The sequence below is a fragment of the Pristiophorus japonicus genome, chromosome 2 (assembly GCF_044704955.1).
Source record: "Pristiophorus japonicus isolate sPriJap1 chromosome 2, sPriJap1.hap1, whole genome shotgun sequence".
Classification (NCBI taxonomy): Eukaryota; Metazoa; Chordata; class Chondrichthyes; family Pristiophoridae; genus Pristiophorus; species Pristiophorus japonicus.
Genome location: NC_091978.1, coordinates 348,426,285 through 348,444,537, shown reverse-complemented (window position 1 = coordinate 348,444,537; position 18,253 = coordinate 348,426,285). Strand labels below are relative to the sequence as shown.

The window sequence follows — 18,253 nt, the reverse complement described above, 5'->3', positions numbered from 1 at the left end:
GTTATTGTTCCACCCCCACTGTCGGTTAGAATCTCTGTTAAGTTGCGTTATGCTCGTTAGTCCAATGCTACAATTTAAATCTACCATTGTGCCGACGACCACCATTAGGGTTTTTGAATCGGGATCACAGTTAACGTTTTCCGACGTCTTATAATATAGGCCTTGAGGTCCGTTACTTTCTACGTCAGTGGGTGTTCCAGCTACAAGGCGGGATAGGATCCTGTAAAACACAACGTTTTCCGGTGGCCACTGGTTGGTTAGGATCCAAATCGTTTCAACTGGATCCAGTGTTTCCATTTGCCAACATCTCCCATGTCTATGCAAGCGCATGTGTCACTAACCATAATCACCTGGTGGGGTACGGTCCATTTTGGTGAGAATCCGGGTCTTTCAGGATTTATCTTTACCATGACCCGGCTCCCTATTTGAGGTACCTGAACCCTTTGTTCCTTCGTGTCCCTTTCTAGATCCCTAATAATTTGTTGGTCTCTGGCTTGTGCTCGTAATTCATGTGATTGTTTACAGAGTTCCATCACGAACCTTCGTATCTTATCCTTGTAGGGCCCTACATCATCACTTCCAGTAACCAGCACTTCTGGCAGCTTCATGGCTCTTCCTGTCATTAGTTCAAAGGGGGTTAGTCTGGTAGTCCGGTTAGGGGTAGCTCTTAATTTCATTCAGATTCGTGATAGTAACTCAACCCATTCCTGTCCGGTCTCCTCGATTGCCTTAGCCAGTGCTGTTTTTAAGGTCCTATTCATTCGCTCTACCAATCCGGAAGACTCCAGGTGGTATGGGTTGTTTAATCCCTAACAGGGCGCAAGTATTCTGAAATAATGGAACTTATTTTTTCCATGTACAGCAACTTATCCAGTTAGGAAGAAGATTAAATCATTGAATTTATTAGCAAGCTAATTAGAAAGTCTAATATTTTTCAGGTTTGCAAATGGTGTCTAGTAATCTGTCTCCTAATTAATCCACTGAAAGAAATTGCTTGGAATTCATCTCGTTTTTTTACCCCCAAATTGATCCCTGCATTGAAGTGCTTTGCAAGGTAAGATAGAGGAAATAAAACAGAAAGTGCTGGAAATACTCAGCAGGTCAGGCAGCATCTGTGGAGAGAAAAACACCACACAGATTGTAGTGGGTCAAGTATAAAGCCCACCAGCACCTTCTCAGGGTAACCATGGATGGGTAATAAATGCTTGCCTAACCAGTGATGCTCGCATCCCGAGAATTAAAAAAAAAAATTTGTTCATAGGATGTGGGCATCGCTGGCAAGGCCAGCATTTATTGCCCATCCCTAATTGCCCTTGAGAAGATGATGGTGAGCCGTCTTCTCGAACTGTTGCAGCCCTTGTGGTGAAGGTGCTGTTCGGGAGGGAGTTCCAGGATTTTGACCCAGAGACGATGAAGGAACAACGATTATAGTTCCAAGTCAGGATTGTGTGTGACTTGGAGGGGAAAGTGGTGATGTTCCGATAAGCGCCTCCTGTCTTTATCCTTCTAGGTGGTAGAGGTCGCGGGTTTGGGAGGTGCTGCTGAAGAAGCCTTGGTGAGTTGCTGCAGTGCATCTTGTAGATGGTACACGGTGCACCAGTGATGGAGGGAGTGAATGTTTAAGGTGGTGGATGAGGTGCCAATCAAGCGGGCTGTTTTGTCCTGGATGGTGTTGAGCTTATTGAGTGTTGTTGGAGCTGCATTCATCCAGGAAAGTGGAGAATATTCCATCACCCTCCTGACTTGGGCTTTGTAGATGGTGGGGTTAATTTTTAAAAACATACAGTCAGTAGGGTGCTGTGATAGATCAGTTGCATACCGATTCTTCTGAAAATGTGAAAATAAATTGATATTCCAGACAAGCAGTTCAAAGTATCTCTTGAGGTCATCCTTTGTAAATGAGTCCATTAGAATGTCAAACCTAACACATTCAGGCAATGAAGATCAGCACCAGTTACCATGGCTGCTGCTGCATGTCATCAGGAATTCAAAACAGTGCATATCTTTAGTGATTGACATTTCAAGTAAATGCTTTATTTTGTTGAAGGGCTTTGCTTTGTGCTATTTTTGAGGAATGCCCTGCTTTCCAAGATTGGGAAATTAAATTCTGAATAAGTAATTGTGTCTTAAAGAGACAGTCAAGTAGTTTAAAATACAAATGAAGATCTTAGCTTTTTAGGATTTCTAAATGCTAATCATCCTCCGTGTGAAATCCCATGCGTTTCCCGCTGACATTTATCTTCTGTTACTTCATCATTAGTGTAAATGCTACAAATCCAGTCAATTCTGACTTAGCTCGGATAATGAGATTTTCACATTTCTGAAGCGGCTTAGCAACCACTTATACACAGCTTGCAGCATCATTTTAACTCATGCTCAGGGCAACTAACTGTGTGGCAAGAAAATCAGACGGAAGCTGTTTCCTCCAATGTTTCATCCTAAAATCAATCCTCCACCAGTCCCCCCCCCCCATCCAACTGCACACCCTCCCCGATTTCACTCGTTCTTTTTGGACCTTCACGCGATACACCCGCCGAGTCCCGAGTGACCTCATTTGAATTTGTTACAATAAGGACCAGTGGCGTTGCAATTCTGAATTTCCTGCTTTTACACTCACCAAGCCCTTGGGGTGTCATAGGTTCAGAGTTGTAAGTCGCGGCTGTCGCATGTCTCAGCTAAAACAGCCGGCAGTGAGGGGTTTCTGAGACTGAAGAGTTTCACTCGAATTTCTGTAGCTGGGAATGACTTTTTTGTAGCTATTTTCTTTTTGCCATTCTGCTTTTACAGAGCTGGACTTGCCTCTCACTGCTTCCGACAGCGTGAGACCACCAATAGATATTTCTCCCCCTCACTCCACCCACAGTGAAGACTTCTGTGGAGCGGGTACAGCATTCCCTATGGGCATACCCTGGCATTATCCAATCATGGAGGAGGGTGAGAGGCAGCACAGGATGGAACAAAGGAGAGCCAATTAGCATTAAAGGAGGATGCATCTGGCAGATATTAACCATCCCTGCAACCCCGCATAGAATGGACAGGCAACTGTACAAGCTGCACGGGTTGTATGAGGACCTTAGTGAGGAGATGTGTATAAGACGACTGTGCCTCACTAAAAAGTCTGCTCTGCCATCCACTGCATGAGGACATGCAGCCTTGCTCATCTGCCCACACGGCTCTCTCTGTGGCTTTGAAGGTGACAATCGCACTCAAATTTATGGCTTGGGCTCATGTTAGGCAGCCACAGAGGATCTCTGTAATAGCAGCCAGGCTGTGGTACAGGCATGCATGCATCAGGTGACTGGCACCCTTGACAGAGCTGGTGAATTCATCACTTTTGGCATCACAGCAAGGCAGCAGGATGATGGGGGCCATCTAGTTTTACAGTTGGCTTCACAAGGCCCAGGGTCCAATCGTTGGCATCCAAAATGTTTTGAAAACTCTGACAGAAAACCCTCTCAACTACTTCAAAAGGAGGGGCTTCCACTCCCTGAATGCACAGATGGACCGGAATCTTAACAGCGTTGCGAGTGCGGGTTTGGAGACGGGTGCACTGTCAAAAGGGCCATGTTTGACAGCGGAACAGGGTTCCGCTCTGAACCCGCCTCCATGTCAGTTTCCAAAGTGCCGGGTCCGGCTGTGGTTTGCACTAGGTGGATCAGGCAATTGTGCTAGTTAGGAAGCTGCTTAAAGCTATTTAAGCAGGATTTTACCGGGTCCAAAGGACTTTGCCAAGTTTTTAACGAGGTTCACGTCCCTCGGGAACATGTCAGGTAAGTGTGTCGGGTTCTCAACAACTCTCCATTGGTTTCAACAGGTGGAAGCTGCAAAAGTGGTGTAAAAGCTACCATTTCACAGCGGTTCACTCTCCAATCTCAGACGTATTTGGAAGAGACTTTTCAGCTTCATGCAGTTTGGAAGTCTTTGTAGTAAAATCTCTGTTCACTGTCACCTTCTTGGAAGAACATATCTGACCATTGACAGATTGCTTCTGTCATCTCAACTGCAGCTGGCATATCTAAAATCAGAATGGGCACGATTTATGCTGCCTCACCTCGGTCCTCAGATTCTGAGGAGGAACAGCCGCAGGAGCAGCAGAACCAGCCACTCCAACAACAAGAGTGCCAACCTTCTCCTGAACCACCTCATGCTGCACAGGCATCTGCGCAGGGCTGCACCGTGCAGGAGGCGATATCCCCAGCACCGGGTCTATAGGCAGAGGATCAGCTTCCTCAACATGGCAGAGCAGCAGTGCCGAAGGAGACTCAGGCTATCGCACCGGGTGGTCACCGACATTTGCTCATTGCTGGAGCAAGACCTGCAGCCCAGAGGAAGAGGTGGACACCCCTTAGCAGTAGCTGCCAAAGCCAACCTTGCCCTCAACCTCTTCACCTCAGGTTCCTTCCAAACATCTGCAGCAGACAATTGTGGCATCGCTCAGACGGCCGCCCACATTGCACCACACAGGTCACCAATGCCCTTTTCAACAAATCGGCTGACTATATACATTTTTCCACTGTTGAAACCCATGTGGCTGAGCAGGAGCTCGGCTTTGTGGCTCTGGCTGGCTGGCTTCTCACGTAGAAACATAGAAACACAGAAACATAGAAAATAGGTGCAGGAGTAGGCCATTCAGCCCTTCGAGCCTGCACCGCCATTCAATGAGTTCATGGCTGAACATGCAACTTCAGTACCCCATTCCTGCTTTCTCGCCATACCCCTTGATCCCCCTAGTAGTAAGGACTACATCTAACTTATTTTTGAATATATTTAGTGAATTGGCCTCAACAACTTTCTGTGGTAGAGAATTCCACAGGTTCACCACTCTCTGGGTGAAGAAGTTTCTCCTCATCTCGGTCCTAAATGGCTTACCTCTTATCCTTAGATTAAAACGAATTTGAAAAGAGTTGCATAAATGTGTAATAGGAAGGAACATTTAGAGTTATTTATAAATGGAATTAAAATGGTACATAATGAGATAGGGAAATGGAATAAGTACGTACCTGGCAATTGTCTGATCAGAGGATAAATGGACCCTTTTCATTCCTAGATCCTTTGTTCTTGGAATACAGGATTGGATTAACTGAAATTATTCATGTGCAGGGTGTCATTGACTGCTCACATGTGGCCATCAGGGCACCCATCACAAACCAATTTGTTAACCACAAGTGGTTCCACTCCCTCAATGTACAGCTGATCTGCAACCACAGGAAGATAAACATCCATGTGTGCGCCAAGTTCCCTGGCAGCTGCTATGATTCTTAATTCCTGCACCAGTCCACCATCCCTCAGCTCTTCGCTCCGCCAAACAGTCTTTCCGCTGGCTGCTTGGTGACACAGGCTATCCCCTCAAGACCTGACTCATGACACCTTTGAGGAGGCCAACAAGCGAGGCCGAGGGATGATATAATCAGAGCCGCATCTCGACCAGAAGTAAAAGCAAGCAAACAATAGGCTTGCTGAAAATTTGGTTCAGATGCCTGGACAGATCTTGAGGAGGCCTTCAGTACGCACCAGCCAGGGTCTCCAGAATAGCCGTGGTCTGCTGCGCCCCGCACAACATCCCGCAGCAGTGAGGACTGGTGCTGGATGAGGAAGATGGTGCAAAGCGAAGAGTCTCATCGGAGAAGGAGGAGCACCATGATGTTGGCAACAACGATGAGGAACACCTGGAGGAGCCAACAGTGCCAATGAGACCAGTACGTGAGAACGTTGCTGCCCGTCATGCCAGGGATGCCCTCATAAATGCCTGGTTCAACTAACTTTGTGGAGGTCGCACATTTAGTTGCCATAGGCGTCTGCAGGACCCCACACCAACAACATAAACCAGACAAACAATTACTCGTCCCTTGTTTTCATTCTCACCACCATGGCTGGATGTCAAATCAGCCCTGACCCTACGCTCTGCCACCTCCATTCGATCCCATACTTTTGGCTGCGACTGCAAAGTGTGACAAATAAATGATTTAATAACATTGGTCCATATATTACAAACATCATACTGATACTGAGAAACACACCCAAGTGAATACTATTGTGACTATTTTGTGTGGGATCTTTCTTTTTCGCATGCTGCTTCGTGGTGCTGCCCCTGTGGCTTCAGCAGAGGTAGAGGCAGCCTCCTCACCTCCCTGCTGCACCTGCTTAGGCGCCTTTGGTGGTCGTCCTCTGGGTTTTGGAGCCTGTGAGGGCCCTGTCAAAGTCTGCTCCTCCTGCGACTGTGCAGAGGCAGACTTGGTCATCACTGTCCGGGGGAGGCATTTGGGTTCTAACCGAGGGGTTGGCAAGCGGGTGGAAGTTTGAGCGCTTGGAGAGGAGCCCCTACTTCCATGTGCCCTCCCACCATCATCCCTCTCATGCGCCACCCGCACTTTCCTGCTAGCAAGGAGCTGAAGAGCACCTTGCTGCACTTCAGTGAGGCCATGAGGACACAAGTCTATACTGACATCCCTCTTACAAAGGATGTTTATGAGCCTCTGGTTTCTCTCCTCCATAGATGCCCATCTGTCCTCCATAGGATGCTCATCTATTTAGAAGAGAAACCACGTTGTCATTACACTGGCGCTGTGATTCCTCCATGCAGGTGGCCATCCTATCTATTGAGGAAGCTATTGTTGCCAGTGACCGCCACGGTGCTGCTCATGTTGGAGAAGGACTCCTCCATTCTCTCAATACTCATAGTCAGCGCAGTCGCAAAACCAGTTCCTGCAGCTCCAAGATGGCCCCCGAGGCTTAGTGTCTGCATGCAGCCGAGCAGAGCTCGGAGATTCCTGCGCTCTCCGATGATGAATTTCCATTGCTGTCACTGTCCCCACCATCTGTTCTTGCTCACTTATGATCTGTGAGGCACCAGGTGACAACACTACTCTATCGCGCGACGGACCAACCAAGGTGTGCGTGTCTGTACTGGAGCTGAGTTGCGTTGTCTGAGGTAAAGCTGCGCCCTCAGAGGCAGAAGGCTCTCCTGAGGAGTTGTTGTTGCTCGAGGACAGTGGGGGTCTCCTGATGGACCTGTGGGAGAGTAATGATATGAGTTTCATATATGAGATGTCAAGTGCAGACACACACCATTGTACACATTATGACCATTCATTTTCTGTTCACATAACACCCCATAGGAGTGACTGATGAAAGACATGCAACTATATAGATAATAATTCTGTCACCAGCTTCTTCTATTGAGCCCCTCTCTCCTTGCCTCACTTCTGGAACCTCCACCACTCCAGCTATGTTCATCGCTGCCTCCTCCCCATGGGTCAAATAATACATCGATTGAGGGCCTCCTCCCATTCTCTCCCTCTCTCTCTTAATGTGGGCAATCTTTTCCCGCAAGGAAGGAAAGAAGAGAAGGTCGATTGAGACTTTTGGAATGAGTGTAATTAATGGAATGGGATACAGTTTTTCAGGGAGACTTGCATGGAGTGGCTTGGTGATACAAAGTTGCCTCCTTTTGTGCTGTTACTTGTTTTCATTGCATAACGATAATGCTGCGTGTGAGGGGTGGAAATTAAGATGGGGACCTTAGAGTGTAAATAGAAAGAGATGGATGGATGAAGGTCTCGGGGATCTTGGGCTGAGTAACGTTGTGCAGGGGTATGGTTGGCAATGCACAATGGTGGGGATGTGATGACAGGCACAGCATCATCAAGGTACGTGTAGCTTTATACTCACTTTTCCTGATCTTAGAAGATCATTGAACCTTTTCCGGCACTGGACCCACGTACTGAAATGGTCGTTATATCTTGGGCTATGTGAAGCCACGCTGCTTTTGTCTGCTGGGGAGGCTTCTTCCTGCCGTCCATAGAGAACAGAATCTTCCTACATGCTCTCACTCCCTCCACAAGATGATGGAAGGAATCATCACAAAAACGAGGCACTGATCTCTGCCTCTCTGAGGTCATGGTGGAGATCTGCACTCACTCACACTAGGTTAAGGTCTGAAAAAGCAACGGTTAGCAAACAGGGCCATGGTCCCTTTGATTAATTTAAAAAATCTATCTATAAAAATATACCGGCAAGAATCGTGCGATCCGGTGTCGTCACCAGACCCGCTCCTTTTAATTGGGCCGGGAAACGCGCAAGCCGGGCCGAATAAGGCCTATTATGGGAAGATCTTTTTGACTGGGATCACTGCAGAAGCGGGGTCGTCATCTCCCGCTTGACGCTGCCCGTCCAGGTAGGGGAAATCGTGTCATGGTCTCTAACAATATGTAAAGGATCCGACATGTCAGTGCCAGATATGCTGGAACTTGTCATGATACATCCATTTTTCAAAACTTAGTTCACCCCAACTTCTTCAGGGTAGAAATGTAGGTCAACAGATGGCTTCCAAGGTGACAAAGCCTGCCACCTCCTCCCATGGATAATAGCTCCAAAAAGAGTGGCCCGAATAGCAACAAATCAGTGCTGAAATACAGCACACACCTCTACAAGATTGGTCATCGAGAGTACAACTGGGATCGTAAAGACGCACTTTCATTGTCTGAACAAGTCGGGAGGGGGGCTCTGTCATATGCTCCAGATCATATGTCCCACATAGTTTAAAATAATGGTCAAATGGTGGTGAAAATTGATTCTTTTTTGTGGAGGCATGCAACTCCAGGGAGCAGCACGAGCTGGTGCAGGAGGGCAACGGCAGCGAAGAGTGACGTCAGCAAGGTCCAGGTCGGTGATTGGAGCATGGGCAGGTACAGCAGGAGCAACGAGATCGGGGTGAAGGAGCTGCGAGAGATTGTGGAGGGATATGGTCGGGGCCCAGGGGAGGCCAGGGTCCCAGGGGCAGCATGGGCCAACCCACACTGTGCGATATGTGTGCGCACTGGGTCCGTGCAGCAGAGCAGGTCTCCAGTTGTCTTGGGTAATCCTTGCCACTGGACCAAGACCTAACTCTGTCAAGCCCGTGTGGTGGCTGGTGTGCAACGGCCACCACACATAAAAAAAATCCACGCACAGGCATCTTCCACCCTTGAGGATGTAGTTCGGGTTCTTCTTGCGAAACACTAATGAACTCATCTTTTTTTGGGGGATGGAAGCAAGTCATCCTTGTTTCGAAGGCCTGTCTATGATGATGATGATGATTTTCACAATGCAGAAAGCTCAAAATAGTGCTGAAACAGTCAGCTTAGATTGCTGGCACTGATTTCCCAGTTTTCACCTTCCAATTGAAGCCTCCATGGGAACTAGCAGCAAAAGACAAACCCAATCATACAATGCACTTGCAGACGTATTGCGGCAAATATATAACTGATCTGCAGTTACAGCTAGAGCCTAAATGGCACTTCATTACTCACTAGTTCTGAGCATTCGTGCTCCTTCTGGCCCCACAAAGGAATGTTTCTGACTTACCTTCTTCATCCTTCTGACAACAGGCAACCTGCTTTCCCCTGGCAGGAAAGCTGCAGCAGCCTCCCTGCTCAGGCCCAGGTTAAGATGCAATTGTGGTTCTGTTGACAATAACAGGACCCCCATTTGGAGAAATCCATTGAGGCCCCCCGCCTGCGGTAGGTCGGCAACTCAGCTGCCTGAAGCTTATGATCACAAGCAGCAGGAAAGTAGCAAGCTCCGAATGGGTAGCTAACCTACGCAGTTATAACTGCCCACCCGTCTGGTTTCTGGCAGGCGGGTAGGATTAAAATCAGGCCCCCACCTTCGGTTCGGACATCTTGATTGAAACTGGATATATTGCTGCAGTGCAAACAGATATTTGAAACTTTCTCCATGTTCGTGACTCTTGATTGTAAAAGACCCTGAGAATGACTACGTTAAGGGCAGTGAAAGAATACCTAATTGTTGATTAAAAAGCTAATCAATGGAATTCAGCAGAGTTTGCCTTTGCATATAAATACGTTCATTACTTGTGAAAAAAGGGAAGGAAATGAATAACTTCACATCGCCAGTGGATGCAACATTAATCAAATTTGATTGACTGAGCATGCACAGAATAGTGACTTGTGCATTTGGCAGTCTTCATGCTCAGTTTGCCCTCTTGACAATCTGGCACTAATGTATTCAACTGCTGCTTTGTTTTATGCAAATGTATCCAAATTATATTTCAAATGAGTTTACTTTAGCTGTAATCAAATTTTCAGCAAAATGCTGATTTCCAGAGGATGCTCTCATCTATATAATTGCAATTTCTTAACTCAAATTTCTTATAGTTCTAAAATTAAGTTTGGACTATTTCACTACCTACAAATAGTTATCTGATTTATACTGCTTTCTGTTGCCTTGTCGTTGCATTCATGACAGTAAATTGAACTCAGTGCCGTTCTCAGAGTAAGCACCATGCCTGAGGGTATATTTCTGTTCCTTCACTGATTTTTATATTGTAAGAATCACTGGAACTTATCATGATAATAATAATTTTTAACTCTTTACAATGGTCTGCTATGAAGGATTACAGGCTGTAATCTTATCTCGTATAAGGGCCTATGGGGTAGGAATTGGTATGTGTTTTGCACATTTTCCTGGTTCAAAATGGGTGCCACAAAGTCATATTCTGCAGTGTAACATTCCACGTCAGAACTCGTGTTAAGGATGTTTATGGGTTCTCTCGACAAAACTGTGCATTATTTTTATTTTTCCCCATTATTATCAATTGTCCACAAAAAGCCACACGTAAAGCAAGATATCTTTCAGAAGAGTATAAGTGTTGTCTCTGGAGCAGGAAGTGAGAGTTTGTTAAAACATGACAATTTGCAATTTAGCTTTGGACTGTAATTACAAACTTCTGTTGTCGGATACAACCCGTATGTCAACCTGAATGATATTATCAAATATTTTGTCAGGACCATAGATGCATAGGATTTATCTGCAGCATTAATGAACAATCCCATCTTTCACTGACAGGGGATAAACTACCTTGCATAACTGCAAGTATTTTGATGGTTATTGATGAATCATAATCCTCCTGTGAAGCGGCTTGGTACATTTCACTACGTTAATGGTGCTATTTAAATACAAGTTGTTGTTGTTGTTGTTGAATTAGTAGAGTTTGGCTGGTTACTTCAGCAGATGCGAGCAAGGTTCTGTTACAATGGTGGCAATACTGTGCCAAAATAATTGTGTGTGATAATCTGATTGCTTACAAATAGAAATGAAGCAGAATTGAACATCGTACCTTCAGGAGTTTACTTACTTACTTTTTCAATGAAAGATGACATATTTCATATTCTTACCCAGCTAGTAGTTTGGATAGGGAGCAAATTCATTCTCATTATATTTAGGTCTTAATCTCAATTGCCCTGAGATTTTAGTCGTCCATCAAGTGCCAGATAATTATATAAGGTGTTTCATTATGAAATGTAAAAGTCATTCAGTTGCTTTATGTCTGTGTGGTTATATGTCAGTAATGATGGATGCCTTACAAAATATATTAGAAAGTAAAGACTGTTATTAAGATTTATGATGGCTTCAAATATTTCATAATGAGGATTGATGAGCAGTAATTAACAGTTAGCTATCAGTCAGGGGAATAGTGCTCTTGCAAAGACCCAGTGGTACACATACAATATGACTGAGTCAAAATTGATTTAGGGGAGGTTTTGTAAGCATTCCAAAAGGAACAGCCTCCATTGCCCTGATGGCTCAGTTGACAAAGTCATGGTGTTATGTAAAACTGACGAAGAAACTCCCAGATAATAAAAACAGAAAATGCTGGAAATCTCAGCGGGTCAGGCAGCATCTGTGGAGAGAGAAACAGAGTTAACGTTTCAGGTCAGAACTGGCAAATGTTCGAAATTAACAGATTCTTAAAGAACACTGAAAGGGGGAGGGGAAGAAAGAACATAGAAACATAGAAACATAGAAAATAGGTGCAGGAGTAGGCCATTCGGCCCTTCTAGCCTGCAACGCCATTCAATGAGTTCATGGCTGAACATGCAACTTCAGTACCCCATTCCTGCTTTCTCGCCATACCCCTTGATCCCCCTAGTAGTAAGGACTTCATCTAACTCCTTTTTGAATATATTTAGTGAATTGGCCTCAACCACTTTCTGTGGTAGAGAATTCCACAGGTTCACCACTCTCTGGGTGAAGAAGTTTCTCCTCATCTCGGTCCTAAATGGCTTACCCCTTATCCTTAGACTGTGTCCCCTGGTTCTGGACTTCCCCAACATTGGGAACATTCTTCTGCCATTGTCCATCCACAGTCAATCCCTTTAGTATCATTCGCCAATCTATCCTAACCAATTCACGCCTCATACCTTCAAAGTTAGCCTTCTTTAAGTTCTGGACCATGGTCTCTGAATTAACTGTTTCATTCTCCATCCTAATGCAGAATTCCACCATATTATGGTCACTCTTCCCCAAGGGGCCTCGCACAACGAGATTGCTAATTAATCCTCTCTCATTACACAACACCCAGTCTAAGATGGACTCCCCCCTAGTTGGTTCCTCGACATATTGGTCTAGAAAACCATCCCTTATGCACTCCAGGAAATCCTCCTCCACCGTATTGCTTCCAGTTTGGTTAGCCCAATCTATGTGCATATTAAAGTCACCCATTATAACTGCTGCACCTTTATTGCATGCACCCCTAATTTCCTGTTTGATGCCCTCCCCAACATCACTACTACTGTTTGGAGGTCTGTACACAACTCCCACTAATGTTTTTTGCCCTTTGGTGTTCTGCAGCTCTACCCATATAGATTCCACATCATCCAAGCTAATGTCCGTCCTAACTATTGCATTAATCTCCTCCTTAACCAGTAATGCTACCCCACCTCCTTTTCCTTTTATTCTATCCTTCCTGAATGGAAGGTCTGTGATAGGGTGGAAGACAGGAGAGATTAAAGGGACAAAAGGGATGATGGGCCGACTTGAGATGGTAATGGCAGAAGTTAGAAAATAATTAGTTTAGATAGGGTGTGAATAGCTGGATAATTACCAGCTGCCATGGGAAACAAAGAGAAAAAATACATAAGATTGGGGGGAGGGGTTAAAAAAAAGGAGGAAAGGGAACAAAATATGGGCAGAAGTTATGGTCTGAAATTGTTGAACTTGATGTTGAGTCCAGAAGGCTGCAAAGTGCCTAAACGAAACATGAGTTGCTGTTCCTTGAGATTGCGTTGAACTTCATTGGAACAGTGCAGGAGGCTGAGGACGGAGATGTTGGAGTGGTGCTGAGTATTAAAGTGACAAAAGAAACTCCCAGGTTTGACCCCCCAGTCCGTGCTGAGTTAGTCGATCTTAGCTAAGGCTGCAGCAGACCTTCAATAATTGGCTTCAGTGTCCCTAAATTAAGGAGAGGGAAAAGCAACCAGGATTTCCAATCCTCATCCCCACCCAGTGATGCTTACCAGACAATTCATGCGGATATCAGAGGCTGGGTTTTCCTCTTCAGAGTAGAGCTCTATGGTTCTGCCTCATTCCCGAACCATTTCCTTCGGTCGGGAGGGTGTCACTTTAGATTTTCACGGCACGTTCCCATCGGAATTTCCACTACCAAGAGGGAGCACCTCAGTGCCTGCCCACTAATAGCTGGCAGCACTGAGGCTGCACCCCCAGAAGAGGCAGGCGGGCACGTATAGAGGCAACAGAGCCCGAAAATCGTGAAGTTAGCAATGATGAAAATGAGCAGAGTTAAAATTGGCTGTTTTATTTTGCACCCCTTGCTTGATTAAAAGAATGTGTTAATAATTGATGCATTAATGATGATTATATTGTTATAAAGTAATTATTCTCAAGTCAATTAAAAAAGAAATTTAAACACTGTATAAATTAGGGTATTTATTATTATAGTATGTATTTTCTTCCCAGTAGGGCAATTGCACTAGACCACCTTTCTTGTAATAAAATGTGCATTCCTTATCAGAAGTAGGGGAGTATAACTCAATGCTACAGTATGTATTAGCTGTGCATCTTTATGGTCACTGGATCGTACCTTTGAATCTTTATAATGTGTATATAAAAGGGGTCAGAGGGTCTAGTAAGGAGGAGGAACTGAGGGTAATCCTCATTAGTCGGGAAATTGTGTTTGGGGAAATTGATGGGATTGAAAGCCGATAAATCCCCAGGGCCTGATGGACTGCATCCCAGAGTACTTAAGGAGGTGGCCTTGGAAATAGCGGATGCATTGACAGTCATTTTCCAACATTCCATTGACTCTGGATCAGTTCCTATCGAGTGGAGGGGAGCCAATGTAACCCCACTTTTTAAAAAAGGAGGGAGAGAGAAAACAGGGAATTATAGACCGGTCAGCCTGACCTCAGTAGTGGATAAAATGATGGAATCAATTATTAAGGATGTCATAGCAGCACATTTGGAAAGAGGTGACATGATAGGTCCAAGTTAGCATGGATTTGTGAAAGGGAAATCATGCTTGACAAATCTTCTGGAATTTTTTGAGGATGTTTCCAGTAGAGTGGACAAGGGAGAACCAGTTGATGTGGTATATTTGGACTTTCAGAAGGGTTTCGACAAGGTCCCACAAGGTCTTGTGTGGGACAAGAGATTAATGTGCAAAGTTAAAGCACATGGGATTGGGGGTAGTGTGCTGACATGGATTGAGAACTGGTTGGCAGACAGGAAGCAAAGAGTAGGAGTAAATGGGTACTTTTCAGAATGGCAGGCAGTGACTAGTGGGGTACCGCAAGGTTCTGTGATGGGGCCCCAGCTGTTTACACTGTACATTAATGATTTAGACGAGGGGATTAAATGTAGTATGTCCAAATTTGCGGATGACAGTGTGAGCTGCGAGGAGGATGCTATGAGGCTGCAGAGTGACTTAGATAGGTTAGGTGAGTGGGCAAATGCATGGCAGATGAAGTATAATGTGGATAAATGTGAGGTTATCTACTTTGGTGGTAAAAACAGAGAGACAGACTATTATCTGAATGGTGACAGATTAGGAAAAGGGGAGGTGCAACGAGACCTGGGTGTCATGGTACATCAGTGATTGAAGGTTGGCATGCAGGTACAGCAGGCGTTTAAGAAAGCAAATGGCATGTTGGCCTTCATAGCGAGGGGATTTGAGTACAGGGGCAGGGAGGTGTTGCTACAGTTGTACAGGGCCTTGGTGAGGCCACACCTGGAGTATTGTGTACAGTTTTGGTCTCCTAACTTGAGGAAGGACATTCTTGCTATTGAGTGAGTGCAGCGAAGGTTCACCAGACTGATTCCCGGGATGGTGGGACTGACCTATCAAGAAAGACTGGATCAACTGGGCTTGTATTCACTGGAGTTCAGAAGAATGAGACGGGACCTCATAGAAACATTTAAAATTCTGATGGGTTCAGACAGATTAGATGCAGGAAGAATGTCCCCAATGTTGGGGAAGTCCAGAACCAGGGGTCACAGTCTAAGGATAAGGGGGTAAGCCATTTAGGACCGAGATGAGGAGAAACTTCTTCACCCAGAGAGTGGTGAACCTGTGGAATTCTCTACCACAGAAAGTTGTTGAGGCCAATTCACTAAATATATTCAAAAGGGAAGTTAGATGAAGTCCTTACTACTAGGGGGATCAAGGGGTATGGCGAGAAAGCAGGAAGGGGGTACTGAAGTTTCATGTTCAGCCATGAACTCATTGAATGGCGGTGCAGGCTAGAAGGGCCGAATGGCCTACTCCTGCACCTATTTTCTATGTTTCTATGTTTCTATAAATATATTCTGGCTGATTTTGCCTCTTTTTAACCTCTCTTTAGCTCCAGAGCTTTTTCAGTCCTTTTTGGAAGGAACACCTGGTTACTCATATCCTGTGGACTGGTGGTCATTGGGTATTACATCTTATGAACTGTTGCGGGGCTGGGTAAGATGTACAAATTAGATCTTATTTTTGCCATGCACAATGTCAGATAATCTCTTCTTTTTATAAATATTACTGTAAAGAGCTAACAGTGGAAAATGAATACTAACTGAAAAGTCCATGTTTTACACGTTTGCATTTCAATTTTCTACCACCGCTTTAAATCAAATTATTTTATACATGTTGACTATAACTCTGCACTATAGAAATCTCTGGTATGATATCTTATAATACTTATAATATCATTATTAACAAGAAAACCTATCCAAGCTGTGTGGTGTGCAGAATGAGCTGTCTGGAGTCATAAACCTCATAATCAAATCACATCCTGGAATATCTCCAGCTTTTAATTTCAATACAGGAGGCAAAAAGAAACTTAGAACATAGAAACATAGAAATTTACAGCGCAGAAGGAGGCCATTTAGGTTCATCATGTCCTCGCCGGCCGATAAAGAGTTGCACGGCCTTTGGTCAGCAACCCTGAAGGTTACATATAAACATATGACCAATGACAGAAAGGCAAAGAGCACCCAGCCCAACCAGTCCACCTCACAACTGCAACACGCCTTATACTGAAACATTTTACACTCCACCCCAACCGGAGCCATGTGATCCCCTGGGAGAGGCAAAAAACAGATAAAAACCCAGGCCAATTTAGGGAGAAAAAAATCTTGGAAAAATCCTCTCCGACCTATCCAGGAAATCAAAACTAAGCCAGGAGATCACCCTGACCGTATTCCAATCCCTGCAGTACTTACCATTATATGTGCTCCGTTCAACAAAAGGTCATTCCAGTCTAATCTCAGTTACCAACTATAAGTCCGTAACCCTGTAGGTTATGGCACTTTAAGGCCCCAAGTTTCCACATGATTTGCTCCTGATTTTTAGGAGCAACTGGTGTAGAACGGAGTATCTTAGAAATCGGAATTCTCGTCATTTAGTTTGCTCCAGTTCTAGTCAGTTAGAACAGTTTCACTTTGGAACAGAATTCTTTTTTCAAAAGGGGGCGTGTCCGGCCACTTACGCCAGTTTTCAAAGTTTCGTCAGTGAAAACTTACTCCAAACTAACTTAGAATGGAGTAAGTGAAGATTTTTGTACGCTCGAAAAAACCTTGTCTACACTTTAGAAAATCAGGCGTAGGTTACAAATCAGGCGTAGGGAATGGGGGGAGGGGGGTTTAAAGGGAAGTTTACAAACATTAAACACTTCAGTTTTACAAATAAAGAGCCATCATCAATAATAAATGTTAAATACATCAATAAATCAACCAATAAATCAATCAAAAAAAATTAATAAGAAATATATATATTTTTTTAAATCAATAAATAAAGCATTTTCTACTTACCAACTGCAGCACCGGGAGCCCTCCAACAGCGTGCTGGGATGCCCCCCTCAGTGTGTCTTTGTCAGTGTCTCTATCTCTGTCTGTCATTCTCTGTCTGTAAGTGTCTGTGTTTCTGACAGCGAGGGGAGGGGGAGGAGGGGGGTAGAGGGAGAGAGGGGGGAGCAGGGGGGGAGAAGGGGGGGAAGAGATGGGGGGGCGCAGAGATGGGGGGCAAAGGAGAATGGGGGGGGGAAAGGAGAATGGGGGGGGGGAAAGGAGAATGGGGGGGGGGAAAGGAGAATGGGGGGGGGGAAAGGAGAATGGGGGGGGGAAAGGAGAATGGGGGGGGAAGGAGAATGGGGGGGGAAGGAGAATGGGGGGGGGAAGGAGAATGGGGGGGGAAGGAGAATGGGGGGGAAGGAGAATGGGGGGGGAAGGAGAATGGGGGGGGAAGGAGAATGGGGGGGGGGGAGGAGAATGGGGGGGGGAAAGGAGAATGGGGGGGGAAAGGAGAATGGGGGGGGGAAAGGAGAATGGGGGGGGGAAAGGAGAATGGGGGGGGGAAAGGAGAATGGGGGGGAAAGGAGAATGGGGGGGAAAGGAGAATGGGGGGGAAAGGAGAATGGGGGGGGGAAAGGAGAATGGGGGGAAAGGAGAATGGGGGGGGGGAAAGGAGAATGGGGGGGGGGTGAGGCTGAACAGGCCGGGCCAGAGCCTTCGGGCAGGGCACATCCCCAGCACCAGATTTACAGATAGGTGGCGTTGGGTCGGGTCGGGGGGGTGGTGGGAGGAAGGTCGGTTCGGTTCGCGTCGGGGGGAGGGAGGGAGAGGGAGGACAGGTCGGTGGGGGGTGAGGTCGGGGGTGGGGGGTGAGGTCGGATCCAGTCCGGGGGGGAGGGGGGGCGGGGAAGCGGGAGTCAGGTCCAGTCCGGAGGCAGTGGGGGGGGGGAAACGGGAGTTAGGTCCGGTCCGGGGGCGGGGGGGGTGGGGGGCGGTGGGGGGAAGCGGGAGTCAGGTCGGGTCCGGATGCGGGGGGGGGGGGGGGAAGCGGGAGTCGGATCCGGTCCGGCGGCGGGGTGGGGGGGGGGGGGAAGCGGGAGTCCGGTCCGGTCCGGGGGCGGGAAGCGGGAGTCGGGTCGGCAGGAAGCAGGAGCTGGCCGTAGGAGGAGCCTTATTCATGCAGCCCCAG

General features: G+C 46.2%; 1 protein-coding gene across 1 annotated transcript in view; it reads left to right on the top strand.

The window, feature by feature from the left end:
* LOC139234891 (serine/threonine-protein kinase 32B-like) overlaps positions 1 to 18,253 on the top strand; it is a 268,203-nt gene that overhangs the window by 217,494 nt on the left and 32,456 nt on the right. Inside the window, exon 5 of the mRNA XM_070865743.1 lies at positions 15,639 to 15,742. Coding sequence (XP_070721844.1) covers positions 15,639 to 15,742 — 104 coding nt within the window. The remainder of the gene's footprint in view (positions 1 to 15,638; positions 15,743 to 18,253) is intronic.